This window comes from Chlorocebus sabaeus, chromosome 20 (genome assembly GCF_047675955.1).
Source record: "Chlorocebus sabaeus isolate Y175 chromosome 20, mChlSab1.0.hap1, whole genome shotgun sequence".
In the NCBI taxonomy this organism is placed as follows: Eukaryota; Metazoa; Chordata; class Mammalia; order Primates; family Cercopithecidae; genus Chlorocebus; species Chlorocebus sabaeus.
In genome coordinates this window covers 93,699,019-93,717,556 of record NC_132923.1, presented here as the reverse complement: position 1 = coordinate 93,717,556, position 18,538 = coordinate 93,699,019, and the positions used below count along the sequence as shown (strand labels likewise).

Genomic DNA, 18,538 nt, shown 5'->3' with positions numbered 1-18,538 from the left:
GTCTGGCACCTTGGCAGGGATGTCTTGGAGGCTAGGCTCAGATGGGCCTTTTGACCAGAGTCCCTAATGTGCCCACCAGCCTGGATGTCTCAGTGTAGTTGGACTTCTTACATAGCAGATGGCCTCCCCCAGAGCAGGTGTCCCAACAGAGCCAGGTAAAAACTGCTTGGCCTTTTTCGGCCTAGCCTTGGAAGCCACACAGTCTCCCTTCTGTTGCATTATTTGGGTTATGAACAAGTCACAAGTCCAGGCAAATGCAAGGGAAGGGGATTTACTTCCACCTCCTGATGGAGAAGCAGCAAGGTCACGCTGGAGAACAGCTGGAGTGTGGGGTGGAAGATGCTGTGGGGGCATCGTTGGAAAATACCATTGTTCACAACCTAATATGAATGAGTGAGTGAATGCATGAGAGTCCTGGTACAGAAGCTGAGGGGTCTGTGCTGTAGCCCCATGGGGAGAGTGCCAGCCTCTGTACTGACGAAGAGAGGAGAGGAGTCTCCTGGTTGACCTCTTCAACCAGGAGAGTCACAGGCTTCGTGCTTTTTGCCCTAAAGGGCTGCAGTATACCAAAGCCTTACGATATCTCTCACTTCTGTCTCTTCTCACCCCCAGGAGAAGCGAATTTATGATCTGAAAAAGAAAAATCAAGAACTGGGGAAATTCAAGTTTGTGCTTGACTACAAAATAAAGGAGCTGAAGAAGCAAATAGAACCTCGAGAAAATGAGATCAGGGTGATGAAGGAACAGATTCAGGAGGTGAGAAGCCATTTGCAACACTCTGGCCTCTCAGACCCTCTGTCTCTTCTTCCACGATTGGCTAGCTGGCCTCAGGGACTGAGAGGAAGCTCTCCTCACAGTCCTCTCTGCTCCCAAGGTGTATGCAGCCTCCAGTCCACAGTGGTGCAACAGGGAAGGCCGTGGCCCTACTGCAGGCTCAGCTGTCCAAAAGCAAATCTCTTGGGAGTTAACTTGCTGCAGGACCTGGAGATGGGCTTTGGCCCTACCCGTGCCTTCGTGTGCAGTGTTCTGTGCCCTCCTAAGGGAGACGCAGCTATTGGGCATTTGGCCACCAGAGGGCAGTGTGTACTCAGCCAACAGGCTATCCTTCTGGTTCAACGTTTGTTCTCAAACTGGAAATGTTGGTTGAGACCCTAGGCGAGGCCATGGTGTTTGGACTTCATCTGATAAGGAATGAGAAGTCATCAGAGGCTCTTGAGCAGAAGAGTGACATAATTAAGAATGTGTTCTGGGAAGCAAACAGGATGAAGGTAGAGAGGCGAGATTAGAAGCAAGATCAACTGGACAAGGATTTCTGAGAATCCTGTAAGGTCTCCCGTCCCCCCGCACATACCACCTTTCCCTGCAACATATGTTTCCCCATCAGCCTCCCCTGCTGGGCTGACAGTGGAGTCCATGTTGATCTAAAACTGAATTCTTGATTTTTCTCTCCCGCTTCCTTCAGTTTTCCCCTTCTCAGTTAGTGGTCCATGATCCATCCAGTTACTTAATGCAGAAATGCAGAAGTCTTCCTTGATTCTTCACTTCTCTTAACTCCTATATCCAAATCATCAGCAACATCTATCTGATCAATTTCCAAAACACATCTCATATCAAACCCTTCTTTCCCACTGCTGCTATCACCCTGGTCCAAGCAGCCACCATCTCTTATATGGACTGGACTCCAGCCTCCAGTCTGGTCTCCACATAGAGGCCTGAGTGAACTCCCCAATGGGGTCCCATCTCACCTACAATAAAATCCAGAGTCCCAGTCAGGCCCATAAGGTCCTATGTGATCCAGCCTCTCCCTGCCTCTCCAGCCTCCTCTCGAAGCTCCCTTTCCCTGCTCCAGCCCACTGGCTTTCTGACAGTTCCTAAAGTCACGCTTTTCCATCTCAGAACCTCTGCGGTGCTGCTGCCTCTGCCTGGAAGGCTCTTCCCCCAGATCGCCACATGGCTGGTTTCTTTGCATCTTTCCGGTCTCAGTCTATATGCCTTCCCTGACCACCCTAGACAAAATAGGCTTCTGCTCCCCCTCCATCTTCTCTAATTGTTTATGCTGAGCCAGGATAACAGATACAAGGGTATCAGAGAGCACTGATGACCCAACTAGAAGTGCAAGAGCCATGGTGGTGCCGGTTCTGCCCGATGATGCCTTTGCTCTGGTACGCCCAGTAAAGAAGCCCGGTGGAGATCAGTCCAGGGTCAGGGCGCCCAGAGAGGGTATGTCCTTGTGACAATGACTTTTTCCCTGGCTTCTGGGATGAGAAAGGATGTCCCCAGCTGACCACAGACCTGCCTCCACGGGGCCTCCTGCCATTCTTGAGTAATTTCCAGGCCCTAAAATGGCAGCTGTCAGTCCATTTGGGGTGCTATAACAAAATACCTTAGAAGGGGTAATTTATAGCCAACAGAATGTATTGCTGAAAGTACTGGAGGCTGGGAAGTCTAAGACCAAGACTCCAGCAGATCTGGTGTCCAGGCCTGTTCCTCACAGATGACACCTGCTATGTGTCCTCATGTGATGGAAGGGTAAAAGGGGGCAGATAAGCTCACTCCAGCCTCATAAAAGGGCACAAATCCCATTTGTGAGGGCTCTGCCCTTGTGACCCGATCACTTCCCAAAGAGCTGACCTCACTTTGGGGGTCAGGTTCCACCATAGGAATTTGGGGTGGACGGCACCGAGGTTCAGACCATAGCAGCCTGAGAAGATGAGAGGAAGAACAGCGGCCCCACCCACCTGGAGGCCAACACAGCACTGCCCCCTTTCTCCCTCCTCGTTTGACACATTTGTCAGCTGTATTTCAGGTCAGGTCCATTGTTTGCTAATGGTTAGCTTACTTCCCCCACCAACACACCTGGGGGGACCATTCACCTTCTCTGGCAGTTACAGGGGCCAACCATGGCCTTAATGCTCAGCAGGGAATACACTCGCACCTTGGGAGTGATTCCAGCAGGATGCCTCCTACTCCCTTTCGCTGGTGTCAGTTGCTATCAGGGCTGATATCTGGGCCTGGGTGCTTCCAGGAGCCTCTGACCTTGGGGCTTCCCTCTGGGGGTCATAGACGTCTTTGGTTCATGCACTGTGGATCTCCTGTAAAGGTCCTTTTCTCCCAGGAAGGAAGCCTCAAGCCCTCGGCTCATTTGTAGAGCTGCAACCTCTTATAACACTTCCTGATTCAGGTACCTCCCCTCACATACTCTTTTTCCAACTTGGCTCTGATGATTCAAGGGTCCCTTTGCCCTGCCTAGGGGAGAGGTTTCCTGAGGCTTGTTGTTTTAGTTTACACTCATTTATTTACTCATCTAGGGCAGGGTTTTTCAAGCTCAGCACTATTACTATTTTGAGGTAGGTAATTCTCTGTCGTGGAGGGTCTGTCCTGTATATTGTAGAATGTTTAGCAGCATCCCTGGTCTCTACCTGCTAGATCCCAAAAGCACCCCCTATCCAGGGTGTTAAAACTAAAAAATGCCTTCAGACCTTGCCAGAGGTCCCTTGGGGGGCAAAATGCTTTCTATCTCCTGCCTGAGCCCCATTGAGAATCTCTGAGTGTGATGAAAAACACATGGAAAAGTAGATGGAATTTCTACACTGGGAAAAGATGCTTGTTTCCACATAATGGGCTAGGCTTCTGGCTGTCCAGCCAGCTACTCAAATTTGACATATTTCCCAATTTTTCTATAAACAGATTATTTTTATTCTCAGAGTAGTATGAGTCTTTGCCTGGGGAAAAAAATGAACAGAAGTAAATAATATACTCCTGTACACCCTCCATGCTAACCTCATCTGTCACTGTTGGCCTGAGATTTAGAGAATGAGGCACTCAGACATGATCTTCAGGAGCCCCTCAGGTAGAAGCCCCCTTTCTCTCTTCCAGCTGCCATTGCCTTGGCCTGGGACGCTCTCATCTGTCCCCTCAGCCACACTGGCAGCTCCCAACTGGTCTGCCTGGCCCCCATCTTGCTCTATTCAGTAGAACCTCTGCATCAGGCCCTCCAAGATGCAAATTACATCATTCCATCCTGGTCTAAGCCTTCAGCGGCTCTCTGAGCTTTCAGGGTAAAGGCAAACTGCTCACCATTTGAGCCTCTGCCCTTGGGTCCTGCATGATCTAGCTCAGCCAGCCTCTCCTGTCCCTCCCCTCTCCCCCTTCTTCAAATCCCCGCTCCTGCAGCCACCCTGAGCCACTTGTAGCCTGCAGAGATGCGCCAGGCTGCCCATGTCTCTGGTCCTCTCTGTGCAGGCTGTTCTCTCTGCCTAGAATTCTTTCCCCCTTTGTCCTCTAATACTTTTTCTTCCTCCCAAATCCAGGGGACACATCCCATCTTTTTGGGCGCTGCCTGCTCACCTCCTCTGTGTATACACAGTGCTTTCTGCCTTGACTGCAGTGTTTATCCTACTCCACCTGAATTTCTGACTTACTACTTATCCCTGCAGACCTGAGGCCTCTTGAAGGCAGAAACTACCTCTTAATCAGCTTTAGATCCCTAAGTCTACAACAAGCTGGGCAGCCCTTTCTAATGGGCACATTCTTTAGCTGTGCAAATACCCACACTCAATGTGTGTCCTCTACAAGGTGGTTCTACATAACTCTGCCAATTCTGTCTTCTTATCTTATCATTCCTCTTCCAGAAGCAGGTTGTTTCAGGCTCTTCTCGTGTCCCTCACTATTGCTCTCCTTTGCCCACCACACTTGCCATTATTCGTTCATTCGTCAAATATTTGCATGCCACCTTTATGCCAGGCTTTGGGTCAGAGGGCTATTCTGTCTATACAAAATGCTTCTAATAATGAGGAAAACGTTCTTCTAAAAGCTGCCCCTTTGTGTCTAGAACATGGATGTGGTTCATTAGGGCCTCCTGGTACCCCCCAGAAGGTTGCCAAGAGCCTTGAAATTTGATCAACGGCCTGGGATAGACTAGAGGGGGAGGGACTACTCTACCCAGCCGTGAAAAAACCCAGTGAACTATCCCATTCTCCCAAAACAGTCAGCAAACCTCTCTTTTAACAGAAATACTAGTGTCCACCAGATTTAGTCCATAAGTCATTAGGAATTAGGTCAATGAAACCTCACGCACGGCTAGTCTCATCCTAATTGGACACTCCAGTTGTCATTCCCATGACTTTTGTTAATATAAATGCAACAGTGAATTTTTAAAAAATCTTTCAGCCCAGGCACAGTGGCTCATGCCTGTAATCCCAGCACTTTGAGAAGCTGAGGTGGGCAGATCACCTGAGGTCAGGAGTTCAAGACCAGCCTGGGCAACATGGTAAAACCCTGTCTCTCCTAAAAATACAAAAAAAAAAAAAAAAAAAAAAAAAAAAGCTGGTCATGGTGGCAGTTACCTGTAATCCCAGCTGCTCGGGAGGCTGAGGCTAGAGAATTGCTTGAACCCGGAAGCGGAGGTTGCAGTGAGCCAAGATAGAGATCACACGACTGCACTGCAGCCTGGACAACAGAGCAAGACTCCGTCTAAAAAATATGTATTTCAGAAGTTCACTGGTGGTTTCTTATTTTTCCTATGAAGACAGGACACTTCTCAGTTGTACTTTTTAAGACCTTTCAACAGAATGATGAGGCTGAGGCTCCTTCTCAGCTTCCCCTTTCCTGTTTTATGCCTTAGATGGGTGGTGCCCACATGTTGGTCCCTGCAAACTTTCTGCTTTAAATGACCCGTGGCCCCAGAGGGTCAAGATTCGCTCATACAACTTCACAAAGCAGGCAAGGAAGGCGCCTCTCTGGGGAGCCCTGCCTCAGGTTAGAGTTGAGGTTCTAGTATTTGGGTGGCACCACTTTATAAAGAATTCAAGAAAATAAAACAATCAGCATGGTTGAAGGAAAGGGAAAGTGACTCAGAGGGAAAACGTCCCAGCCTGGCCGTGGAAACACGTGATGCTGGTTTAGCATATCAGTCCAGGGGTGGGGAGCTGTTAGGAAAGCAAGTAGAGAAAGGTTTTGATCCAGAGGACACAAAAGGGGATGAGAAAAGAAATGCCCGGGTATCAGGGGCAGCATCCCCACTGAAAGACTACGGTTCTCAAATACAGTTTTCATTATCTCACTTTCTTCTTCTTGACTCGTTTCCCTTGTTCTCTACAGATGGAAGCTGAACTGGAGAATTTCCATAAGCAGAACACTCAACTGGAGCTGAACATCACAGAATTGTGGCAGAAACTGAGAGCCACCGATCAGGAGATGCGCAGAGAGAGACAGAAGGTGTGAGGGTTTCAGAGTCTGGCAGTTCTTGGATTCGGGATCTGGCACCTATCTGCAATGGGCAGCTGGCTTCCAAGAGACAGAGCCAGCCCACTGCGAGGACATGTTTCCCATTTTAACTCACATTCTTTACTTGCTCCCAGCCCTGCCTGCTTTCAGGCCCATGTAGATTTACATCACTGAACTCATCTGAGACTATAAAATCACTTTGGGTAAGTGATCAAGGAGGTGGCAAGTCAGCGTGGCAGGAATATTTGTAGCATTTGGCTTCTTTGGCGGAGGAAAGTACATACTCAGAGAGGCAATTTTGTTGCCACTGGTTTAAGGCTTTGACAACCAAAAAATTGCAGAGGCCAGGGGAACTTCAAAGATCATCGATTCCCATTTCTCTGTGTTACAAATAAGAAAAATTAGGCCCCCAAAATTGGGAGATTAAGAAACTTCACCCAGCACCCACAGCTAGGTAGTACACACAGAGCTAACAATGGAATCTAGGTTTTCTGGACATGGGCCTGGACACGGTTGTGCCCTCTTCCCTAGCACAGGCCACTCCTTAACATTTGTTGAATAAGATTGGAACTTTCCGTCCGGGCACAGTGGTTCATGCCTATAATCCTAGCACTTTGGGAGGCCAAGGTAGGCGGATCACGACATCAAGAGTTCAAGACCAGCCTGGCCAACATAGTGAAACCCCATCTCTACTAAAAATACAAAAATTAGCCAGGCATGGTGGCACGTGCCTGTAGTCCTAGCTAACTGGGAGACTGGGGCAGGAGAATTGCTTGAACCTGGGAGGCAGAGGTTGCAGTGAGCCAAGATTGCACTACTACACTCCAGCCTGGGTGACAGAGCGAGACTCCGTCTAAAAAAAAAAAAAAAGATTGGAACTTTCCATTCTCTGCAGTAAGCATTAATTAACTCTGCACTAGGTAACACTAGCAGCTGCAGAGCCATAAATGTGAACTGATACAGATCCTGCTCTTTCCATGCTGAAGACAATGATCAGGAATTTGTGGCATGTGAAGTGGAAAACGGTGGAACATGTAGAAAGGGCCATGGATGGCAGCAAGAGAAAGGAGAGACTTTCTCCAGGTCAGGGCTGGGGAAGACAGGTAAAAGCACGATGAAGAGGGGACGCTAGCCCAAGTGTGTAGATAAACCAACCTGACCCCTTACATCGGCGCTCCTGACTGTCGGGAAGGGTAAGCACTGGATGAGCTAATACGGGGGACGTGGAAGCCCCGGCCAGGAATCTGCAAGAGAGAAATGATGCCATCTGTGTTGGCTCTAAAGGGATATGGGTGACCACATGAGCTTCCTTTCATCTTTTAAGGCCTGTGGTCCTGAAGGAAATCAGAGCCAATAAAGAAGCCCATCTGTGTGGCCTCTTAAGGATGAAGCCCCATGTGGGCTGTTCAGGCCAGGTGCCCAGCCGAGGGCAGGTGCACAAGACTTTTCGTGCCTCCACCTGTTGGCTCTGTGCCCATCTAAGTCTCTGTGCCCAGTGTGGCCCCTGGTGGTCAGCTGTGAGTCCCAGATGAGGCGTCTCTTTTCCCTTGCTGTGCCATTAACCTCTGCCTGCAGCCCCGCCCCTCCACCTGGAGAGCACCCTACAGTGCCAGAAGGAAATGTCTCTGATTGCAGGAGCGAGACTTGGAAGCGCTCGTCAAAAGGTTCAAAACAGACCTCCACAACTGCGTAGCCTATATTCAGGAGCCGCGGCTGCTGAAGGAGAAGATTCGAGGTCTCTTTGAGAAGTACGTGCAGCGAGCAGACATGGTAAGTTCAGCCTCCCCTCCTGCCAGCCCTGCCCTCCGGGGTCTCGTCTCCCTCACTGAGAATCTCCTGGGCCCCGTCAGGTGGAGATCGCAGGGCTGAACACAGACCTGCAGCAGGAGTACGCCCGGCAGCGGGAGCATCTGGAGAGGAACCTGGCCACTCTCAAGAAGAAGGTGGTCAAGGAGGGCGAGCTGCACCGCACAGACTACGTCCGCATCATGCAGGTACCCGCACACTCCCCTCGGCCCCTGACGGGGCCAAGCCATCCAAGATAAGAGATCCCATCAAGGGTCCCTCTGAGACCACCTGTCTTCAGAGCTACCCAGGTGTCTGGGGGCCCAGTAGCTCCCCCTAAAGTCTTATTTTGGCTCCTCTCCTCTGAGCTCATCTTGGCTGTGACTGTGGCTGAGAGCTCACCTAGGAAGTTTTCTAGGCACTTCCATGCTGCACCCTGCCCTCCACCCCACCAATGCCCACCTCCCTTCCCCAGGCACCCTGTTCTTCTTTTCTACCCCATCTTTATCCAGAGCACACCTGTGTCCTGCCCCACTCCTCTCATCAGCCCCTGGGCCCTCTAGACCTTCATCCACATCATCTTAGCTCTCCTGAGCCACTCTCCCTTCTCTCTTCTGTTCCCAACTCTCATTTCACCTGACTTTGTCTTGCTCTTTTTTATTCTGCTACCCATATCTCGTGGCCACGCCTCATCTGATTTTTCTGGTGCCTCAGGTCCCTACCCTTATCTCTTGTGTCCCGAGTTATCCACACCCTCCCAGAGCTGGCCTCACTCTGGTTTAATAAGCGCCTCACACCCACCTCCCCGGATCCTTCATAGGCTGTTCAGAGAGCCTGACCCCATTACTGCCGCCTCCACACAGGCACGTTATCAGGACTGCCAGTCGGGATTCTTCTGCCAGATTTCTGTTTGGGTATCAGTATCGTCTGAGGCAATTAATGTGAATTAGTATCAAAAGGGAACATCAGAATCACATTTATAAAGCACGTACCTTTTTATGTTCACATTTCTTTAATGCCATAATTAAAATACTGGAATGAGAACAGGTTGCAATTAGATTGAAACAAACCAGTTCCCAGCTTGGCCAGTTCATACACAGCTGGGCAGAGCACACTGTGATTCAGGCCAGACCCAGGCATGGCTGGTCTCATGCCATCTTACGACCAGTCCCCACTGAAAAGCAGCCCAGTCCATCTACCCATTGCCCTACTCCGTGGCCATGAAAGCCGTCGGAGGCCCAGAGATAGAAGTGCCTCCAGCTGGTGGAGCCCTGAGACACCAGCAGCTGTACACTGAGCCACTACCTGGGGCTCTGGAGTGCAGCAAGCAGGGAAGGGGGACCAGGGTGACAGCAGGAGGCGTTGTCAGCTGCTGATATCACCGAGCACCCTCCGTGCCCTATCACCAGAGCACAGGCCTGAGGAACTGGGTCCCTCTCTCCATGCCAAGCAGCCAAAGCAAACATCGGTGTAGGAGAAGGAAGATCACAGGCTAGCCAGAGGGTGTGAGCATCAGCATGAGGCTGCTGGGGCTGGCATCCTGTCCTCTTCTGCTTCCCCATGCCCTGGAGGGTGCTGGGCCAGGGTGGGGTGGAAAGCAGAGGAGACCCAAGCGGGGCCTCCCTGATGGCTAGCAGAGTGAGCCATCAACAAGTGAAGTCCCTGGAAGAACATCTTCTCCAGGAGCATTGTAACCTACGTGCTGGGGAGTCCCATGGATCCAAATAAGTAACTCCAGCAACTGCAGGAAGTAAGAAGGGGCCCGGGGTGGGGGTGTGTGGCAGGGGGTGCAGGTCTCCGGGTCCGCACCCCTTCAACCAGAAAGAGACTGCTTCTTGATAACAGTGGGGCTCTTTTTGTTGGCAAAAAGCTTGGAAGATTAAAAAAAAAAAAAAAAAAGTGGCCGGGCGCGGTGGCTCAAGCCTGTAATCCCAGCACTTTGGGAGGCCGAGACGGGCGGATCACGAGGTCAGGAGATCGAGACCATCCTGGCTAACACGGTGAAACCCCGTCTCTACTAAAAATACAAAAAACTAGCCGGGCGAGGTGGCGGGCGCCTGTAGTCCCAGCTACTCGGGAGGCTGAGGCAGGAGAATGGCGTAAACCCGGGAGGCGGAGCTTGCAGTGAGCTGAGATCCGGCCACTGCAGTCCAGCCCGGGATACAGAATAAGACTCCGTCTCAAAAAAAAAAAAAAAAAAGTTTTCAAAGCCACTGTGCCGACCCTGGTTTACCCTGCTCCGCCACTCTTCTGCCAGGAGACCTTGGGGAAATTCCTTAACTCAAGGAGCTACCCTCCCTATGTGTAAAACAGGGAAGAAAACAGCAACCTGAAGGCTGGGGGAGTTCCTGCAAGACCGAATGGGATAACCATATGAGGCACCAGGCACTGGCCTGGTACAGAATAAGTGCTCAAAAAAAAGCAATTTCCAGCTGTGTACAGTGGCTAATGCCTGTAATCCCAGCACTTTGAGAGGCCAAGGCAGGCGGATCACGAGGTCAGAAGATGGAGACCATCTTGGCTAACACGGTGAAACCCTGTCTCTACTAAAAATACAAAAAATTAGCCAGGCGTGGTGACGGGCATCTGTAGTCCCAGCTACTCGGGAGGCTGAGGCAGGAGAATGGCGTGAACCCAGGAGGCGGAGCTTGCAGTGAGCCAAGATCGCGCCACTGCACTCCAGCCTGGGTAACACAGCAAGACTCCGTCTCAAAAAACAAAAAAAGAAAAAGAAAAAAAAGGCAATTTCCATCCTCGTCATCCAAGCAAAGGACCTATCCAAGAACCAAGGTAGAAATCCAGTGGGAAGGCCTAGAAGTCCATCACAGGATGGGCCACTGGTGCCTGTGGACTGCAGGTGGCAGGGGGTGGAGGGTGGATGGCACAACTGATTCCAGACCCTCAGTTGGTGGCCTTGGTGTGTGCTGGTCAGGAGCTAGCTGAACCTCATCTTCAGGTTGCCATGGCCCTCGCACTTCAATCCAAAAAGGCTGAGGAAGGCCGCGGCAAACATGGCATCTAAAAGTAACTCATTAGAAAATAACAGAAAATGAGGTCACTGTCTCATTTGTATATTCAGACAGGAGCTCAGCCTCCCCACTCCATTCCTCAGCACACTGGCAGATATGAAAATAAGAGTTGCTATGAGATACAAACATCTAGGACACGCATTTTATTCATTCAGTTCACATTTTTTGAGGGCTTCTTGTACAGCAAGCTCTGTGTCAGTCACAGAGGATTCCAAGATGAATGTGATAGTGTTCCTACTCTCAAGGAGTTCATCACTGGGAACCTGGACCAGATCAAAATAATTACTGCTCAACTCATTGTATGCAGTGCTGTGGGCTCATCCTGGAAAAGGGATTCAGTGATGCCTTCAGGACTTGTGGAAGGTTTCTGGGGCAAGGGGCATTTGAGCTGGGCCTTGAAGGGTGAGTAGAGGTTGATCATAGAACAAGTCAGGGAAGAGCCTTCCAGGCTGTGGGAACAACCTGAGAAAAAGCAGAGAAGAGTGAGGCCCGTGAGGTGCTTGGAGACCCAGGAGTCCAAGAGAAGAGCGTCCAAGTGGAGAAGAACCCACTGAAATGGTTGGTGGCTGAGGGTCATGTTGAAAAGGGCCTCCATGCCATGCCAAAAAGTACAGTTTGTCCTGTAAACAGGCTCCACCCAAGGTTTCTTAGGTAGGGGTGTCTTTGTTTTGAAAAGACAAAACACTCCATTGGCAAGGTGGGAAGACTGGTGGGGAAAGAGGCAGGTGGCAGAAAAACCCATTAGGAAGTGACTGTCATGTTAAGGGTAGATGAGAAGGACTTGGAAAGGGGAAAGTTGTGGTGTCAAAAGGCATTTCGGAGTAGAAATGACAAATAGAAATGTCAGGTTAGACATGGGAGGAAGGCTGAAAGAACGGAGGATTCCAGGATGGCTCATTTGTGCAGTTAGGCAGATGGTGAGCCCACTAACTGTGGGTTCCAGAAAGATGTCACTGATGCAAGGATTCCAAGTCCACGGAATAAATCTGTTGCCTGCTTTTTCCGGGCTGTGAGGTATTGCCATATTCTAAAGGCATCGACTCAGGCTATGCCATTAGGGGGCGCTGTAGGCATTCCCTTCTCTTCTCTGCTCAATACGGAGGTCTGGAAAGACCTGCCGGGGTCATCAGTCAGTTCCAAAGGCCAAAGGCAGTCCTGGACAGCTTGGCAGAGCCCCTTTGCTTAGAAAGCTTTTTACATAAACAGTTTCACATTCCCCAAGACTTGCCACCTTGGTGGACCCCAGGTCAGGTTTCCCCTGCAGCTATGTAGACCTGGGTGGGGGTCTGGAGGATTGGAGGGGCTTTTGGAGGTCAAACTGACCAGGTAGCGATCAGGAAGAGAAGGCTCAGCAAACCCATTGCATTCACATTTTTAATTCACAAAGCCATCCAAAGCATAAACAGTGGACCTCAACGTGACCTCAGGACCCCTCAGAACACAGGCCATCCCAGAAAACATTTTGTGGGTAGCCCAACTTATATATATTGGGAGTGTCCTTGGCCATGATACTATGTGAGGTATTGGAATGGAGGTGACAGAAATGTGAGGGGGGACAGCAGAGCCTGGAAAGCAGTCGTCATGGAGGAACAGGGCACTCTGGATGGAGGCATGACAGGGTTCAGACCCCAGCTCTACCACTGAGATACGGCCTCAGTTTCCTCATAAGGTTGGTGTAAGGAGGAACTGAGGGACTGTATGCACGCTGTTTGATACATTGCAGTGATCCAATCAACCCTTGCAATTGTGGTTACTCTTATTATTGTTATCATCAAGCTCTTCCTGCCTTAGGTTCTCCTTTCCAACCTCCTGGCTCTGGGCCTGGAACACTCTTCTCCTCTGTCTCCCCTGGGAGCCCTCCTCACACTGGGTTGGGCCCCTGCTTCAGCCTCTCATGGCAGCTCTGCACTGGAGCCAAGCGGGACCTCCCACGTCTGGCACAGTGACCAGTGTAAGCTTTCAGGAACTGGTTCTTACTTATTTAAATAAATAAGTGAATGAATGAATGAATGAACAGAACAAGAGAGTCAGGCTGCACTGAGTGGTGGGCCTCAATCATACTCCAACAAGGATCAAGCCCTGGAGACCCATTTAGGTGAGGGAGCATCATGAAGATGTCAGAGGTTGGCAGGGGGGTCAGAAACAGGCATTCACACCAACAGGTACCAGGAGCCAGAAATCCCAATCACAGTGACAGGGCTGTAGAGGGTGGAGGGGTGGGGAGAAACCAGGACAGGGCTCCACTTGCGGTGGGGGGGCCTTTACAGCAGAACAGGGGAGAGCACTGAGAGCTGGTGACAAACCAGCAGAAAGGGTGAACATCAGAATCAGATCGGACACAAAATCAACAGGACTCAGTGACAGAATGGAAGGAGATGCCCAAAAAGAGGAAGCAACTAAAGATGCAAACTGTGAGAGAACTCGAATTGCGCTTTCAGTTTCTAGTGCTTCTTCTGATGATTATTAATGAGTTATTTAATGAGGGTCAGGAGAAGTGAAGCTTAGCAAAGCCTACTGAAAGGAGAAATGGAGAGAGACCTGGAGCGAGCAAGCTTGCCCCTGTGGCTCTAAGACCCTCCCTTCTGATCTCTCACCTCTCCCTTATCCCTTGGTTTGTAACTTCCTTATTAGTAAGAATCTCATCTTATTCGGTTTGGTATCCACTGCATTAGTTACTCATTTTCTCATCCATTTCACACATATTTATTGAGCACCTCTAACATGCAAGGCAGGGTCCAAGGTCCATAACCCAATAAATATGTATTGAATTGATCATGTCATGATAGCAAGTCTGCAAGGAGAAAGTCCATGGGAGGATCTAGCAGAGTTTTACCAGCAGCATCTGGAAAGGAAATGTGGGAAACCTATCACTGTTATGAGAAAATCTCGAACTGTAATGTTCCCCACCCTCCCTCCCAAACTGGGGAGACCAAAGAATGACAAGTCCAGCTTGGCGAGTGGATGAGTTTATTTAGGTCTTCCATGCAGGGCACTCCTGGGCAGCCGCAGGACCGCTCTAGAGACCTGCATTGCCTCCCATCTCAAAGCTGCTTTTAAGCTAATTTTCTGGCTCTTCACCTACAGTGTATGTGCCATGGGACTGTTTTCCTTGGTAGGTTTTCAGGTATCTTCTAGGATGTTTGGATTCTCAGGGACACCTGCCCCTCAGCTGGGCACCATGACTAACTTGACTAACTGCCTGGCCTTGAGGGTTCAGACAGTGAGCATACACCCTTAAGTAACCTGGTGGGGGGCCCATCACACCACAGTCACCAAGGCCTGGGTTGGTTAAAAGGGTAAAGCATTCAATGGAGAAAACATCTGACTCAGAAACACAAGTACAGATCCTAGCGTGAAGAATGAGGGGTTGACAATGAGGACTAGGCATTTCATCCGAGAGAGAGAATTTCGTGACTATAAAGGAATACCTGAGGCTGGGTAATTTATAAAGAAAAGAGATTTATTTGGCTCACAGTTCTGAGGGCTGTACAGGAAGCATGGTGCCAGCATTGCTTCTGGTCAAGACCTCAGGAAGCTTTTACTCATGATGGAAGGCGGAAGAGGAGCAGGCATGTCACATGGCAAAAGAGGGAGCAGGAGAGGAGAAGGGGCCAGGTTCCTTTTTTTGTGTGTGTGATGGAGTCTCACTCTGTCCCCAGGCTGGAGCACAGTGGCACCATCTTGGCTCACTGCAAGCTCCACCTCCTGGGTTCATGCCATTCTCCTGCCTCAGCCTCCCGAGTAGCTGGGACTACAGGCGCCCGCCACCACGCCCAGCTAATTGTTTGTATTTTTAGTGGAGACGGGATTTCACTGTGTTAGCCAAGATGGTCTCCATCTCCTGACCTCGTGATCTGCCTGTCTCAGCCTCCCAAAGTGCTGGGATTACAGGTGTAAGCCACCGCACCCAGCTGGGACCAGGTTCTTTTAAAACAACTAGTTCTTGCAAGAACGAATAGAACAAGCACTCACTCATTACCATGAGGATGTCACCAAGCCCTTCATGAGGAATCTGCTCCCATGACCCAGATACCTCCCTCTAGGCCCCACCTCCAACACTGGAGATCAGTTTTCAACAGGAGATTTTGAGGAGACAAACATCCAAACTATATTGTAAGGAATACTGAAATTAATATACTGGAAGTCTAAAGGTGTAGATCTGTGCTTTAGATGAAGCATTTCTGGAGGAAAAGAATCGGTTGTGGTGTCTCTAGCCCAACCCCCGCTCCCTCCTGGGCTCCACAGGCACCTCCCCACAGCAGAGGACTGTTTGCCACAGCTCAGGGAGAACAGTGCTTAAGACCGTCCTGTTCACTGGGCTCTGACTCCGTAGCCCCCACTCATGAGATAATGTCCCAAGTAGAAGCACAGTTTGTTCCTGGCACAGGTCCATTTTACGTAGATTTGGCTTGCAACTGCCTTTTCTGATGTGCGGACCCTCAGGTGCTTTGCAACTGAAAGTGTGGTCTGGCCTGCAGACCAGCAGCAGCATCTCTTGGAAGTCCAATGCAGGATTTCAGGGCCCATCCCAGACCTATGAGTCAGAGTGGCAGCTAACAAGGTGATCAGGTGATATATTTGTATGGTCATACATGAGGCACTGCTGTAGACAAGCCACTGTGGCTGTGGGATCTAAGAGCAAAGTGGTCAGTCTCTTTGGGCCCTCGGGGATGGGGCTCCTCCTTGGGGTACTTGTGCTGAGTGTGAAATGTAAGGCAGAGATTTGAGGTGTGGGAAAAGAGGAGAGAAGAGACTGTTTGGTCCCAGGGTGCAGAGGCTGCACCATCTTGCCCCCAGCAAGCTTCGTTCTCACTCCTGTCGACTCCCCTCCTTTCACTCTGCATTCCAGTGATGCAGGACTGCTGCAGGTCTCCCCCACCCCCATCAGCTGTGTCATATTCTGTGCCTTTGCTCCTGCTGTACTAGTTGTCTGGGACACCTTTACCGTCTCCTTGGTAACTCCTTCAAGCCTCAGCCCGGAAGTCAATTCCTAGGAATCCACCCTAGTCATTCAGGCAGAAGTAAGCATCTTTCCTCTAGGCCCACTCCTCCATCACAGCAAGGTGGTCACCATGCTAAACTGTACCCACGCCCCCCACTAAACTGTAAACTCCTCAAGAGCAGAAGCTAAGATTTACTCTCTCTACTCTAGGATTAACATAGTATCTCTATAATATTGCATGACTACATTACAGGTACTCTATAAACATTTATTAGGTAGATGGTTGCATGGATGAATGGATGGATGGATATTTGTCAAACACAAATCAGAGAAGTGAGCTTCCAATGGATGCAGCAGACGTTAATTATCCATGTACTTTTCTGTTTTACTCACTAAATAGCATGCTGCTGAGGGCAGACCATGTCCTATTTCTGTTTGCATTTTATGCACTTCCCAGATAGCCTATAAATATGGGTTCAGCAAATGAATGAAAAATGAATGAAGTACAGCACAGTGCTTATGAACTCTGGAGCCAGACCGTTGGGGTTGGAATCCTGACTCTACCGATTGCTAGCTGTGTAACTGAGCAAGTCATATACCTCTCTGTGCCTCAGTTTTCTCTTCTATAAAATTGTGATTGTAATAACAACCCAGCCATAGGGTTGTTATGATGCATTTAAACTCCTATAAAAAGTGCGTGGAAAAGCGTTGTTGTTGCTGTTGACGTTGCAACAAGCATAAGTGGATGGGGGAATGGTGCTGAGTCCACCTGTAGGTAAGTTAACTGGTTCCTTAAGAGGCTGAGCAATAGGCTGGAATAAAGGCTCGGGCCCCAGTAGAGGATCCAGAGTTCTGGATCCAGGCCTAACCCTGCCCATTCCCCATACACTCAGCCCAGGAGGGCATGCCATGTGCCCACTGACCACGCATCTGTCCACACTCCCTCAATCTTCCCCCTTTTTCTGCAGGAAAATGTCTCTCTGATCAAGGAAATTAATGAGCTCCGCAGGGAGCTGAAGTTCACTCGGTCCCAAGTTTATGACCTCGAAGCAGCTCTGAAACTGACCAAGAAAGTCCGACCACAAGAAGTTTCAGAGACAGGTAATGTCACCAGTGGCCAGGGGAGATGGGCATTGGGACGAAGGGATTCATGCAGCTGCAGGCAGGTCTCCCTGTGGCTTCCTTCTGTATCAGGTCACATCTCCACATAGCTGTCTGGGATCCTGTCCAGGACACATGCCTGCTCTCTGAGGAATCCGTGAGGGCCTTCCCACACTCAGACACACACAGGTCCACAGTCCCCTGGCTGACATCCGTGAGGTTAGCTACAGTTCAGAATACAGACTCTTTCAGATTTTGGAAAGTGAATACTTTATGTAACATTCCCAGAGGGGTCTGGGGCAATGCCCTGAAATCAAACACTTTAGTATTTCTGTAGTGACATATGAATATTCACACTAAGCTTCCTGAATTTAAAAAGGCACTCCGTTTTTAGATCTTCTTGCATTTTAGAATAGTGAATAAGGGATTGTGAACCTGTACAATTAAAATGAAGACAAAAAGCAAGATGAGAAGCTATTTAAAGGAAGAGGGGAAATAATTACATAAATATTAAATGAGTCAGTTACTGCAATTATATCCTAAAGTTCCTCTGAATTTCTGACGGCCAAGGCAAAAAGAGAAACAAAGAAATATGATCGTTTATATTATTCTTATTGTATGGCAAAAAGGAGCTTTTTTCTGGAGAAACAAACGTTTCCCTGGCAATAAATTCTCTGAGAAACTTAGCACATGGATCCTTAGGAAAGGAATGTGGAGTAACAATGAACAGCCTTTAATTACACATGCCGCTTTCAGGCCCCAAAGAAGCATTTTTCAAGTATCCATTCCTTATCTGGACAATCAATAAAACCAAGAGATTAAGGCATCTTTATGGCAAACTAAGCCAACACGGTTCAAGTTTTTGTTTTCTGGTGGTTTGCATTCGGGAATAAAGATTAGAGGCTTGAACTGAAACATCCCATAGCTATGGATTGGGTCTCTGAAGTGTCCGTTGTTTTTTGTACCATGGTCACATAGGGTTATGATGTGGAAAGGTGGCTGAAAGGTACACAGGAACCTTGTACTACTTTTGCAACTTCTTTTTGGTCTTCAACTATATAACTATATATATTTAATAACCAAATTAAATACATATATGTAAAATCTTATATATGTATTTAATTTTGTCGTTTTGTGCACTTTTGGCTAGGGTTGAAGTTGAGACAAATGTAAACCCTGAGTAGTACCAGAAGTGGCAATACCAGAAGTGGCAATACCAGAAGTGGCAATGCCAGGCCTACAGAGTTGATGTGAGAGCACAGCATGTGGCATAAAGACTGAAATACTTGGGGCCGGGCGCGGGGGCTCACATCTGTAATCCCAGCACTTTGGGAGGCTGAGGCAGGCGGGTCACAAGGTCAAGAGATCGAGACCATCCTGGCCAGCATGGTGAAACCCCGTCTCTACTAAAAATACAAAAATTAGCTGGGCATGGTGGCGCAGGCCTGTAGTCCCA

The 18,538-nt window shown here is 49.3% G+C and overlaps 1 protein-coding gene and 1 long non-coding RNA gene across 2 annotated transcripts in view; one reads left to right on the top strand and one right to left on the bottom strand.

Moving 5' to 3' along the window:
- Positions 1–18,538, bottom strand: part of LOC103224977 (uncharacterized) — an 86,575-nt gene that overhangs the window by 42,510 nt on the left and 25,527 nt on the right. The window lies entirely within an intron of this gene.
- The window catches only part of CFAP57 (cilia and flagella associated protein 57), a 76,180-nt gene that overhangs the window by 47,224 nt on the left and 10,418 nt on the right, over positions 1–18,538 (top strand). Inside the window, exons 17-21 of the mRNA XM_007979113.3 lie at positions 613–756; positions 6,100–6,216; positions 7,861–7,995; positions 8,076–8,219; positions 16,950–17,082. Coding sequence (XP_007977304.2) covers positions 613–756; positions 6,100–6,216; positions 7,861–7,995; positions 8,076–8,219; positions 16,950–17,082 — 673 coding nt within the window. The remainder of the gene's footprint in view (positions 1–612; positions 757–6,099; positions 6,217–7,860; positions 7,996–8,075; positions 8,220–16,949; positions 17,083–18,538) is intronic.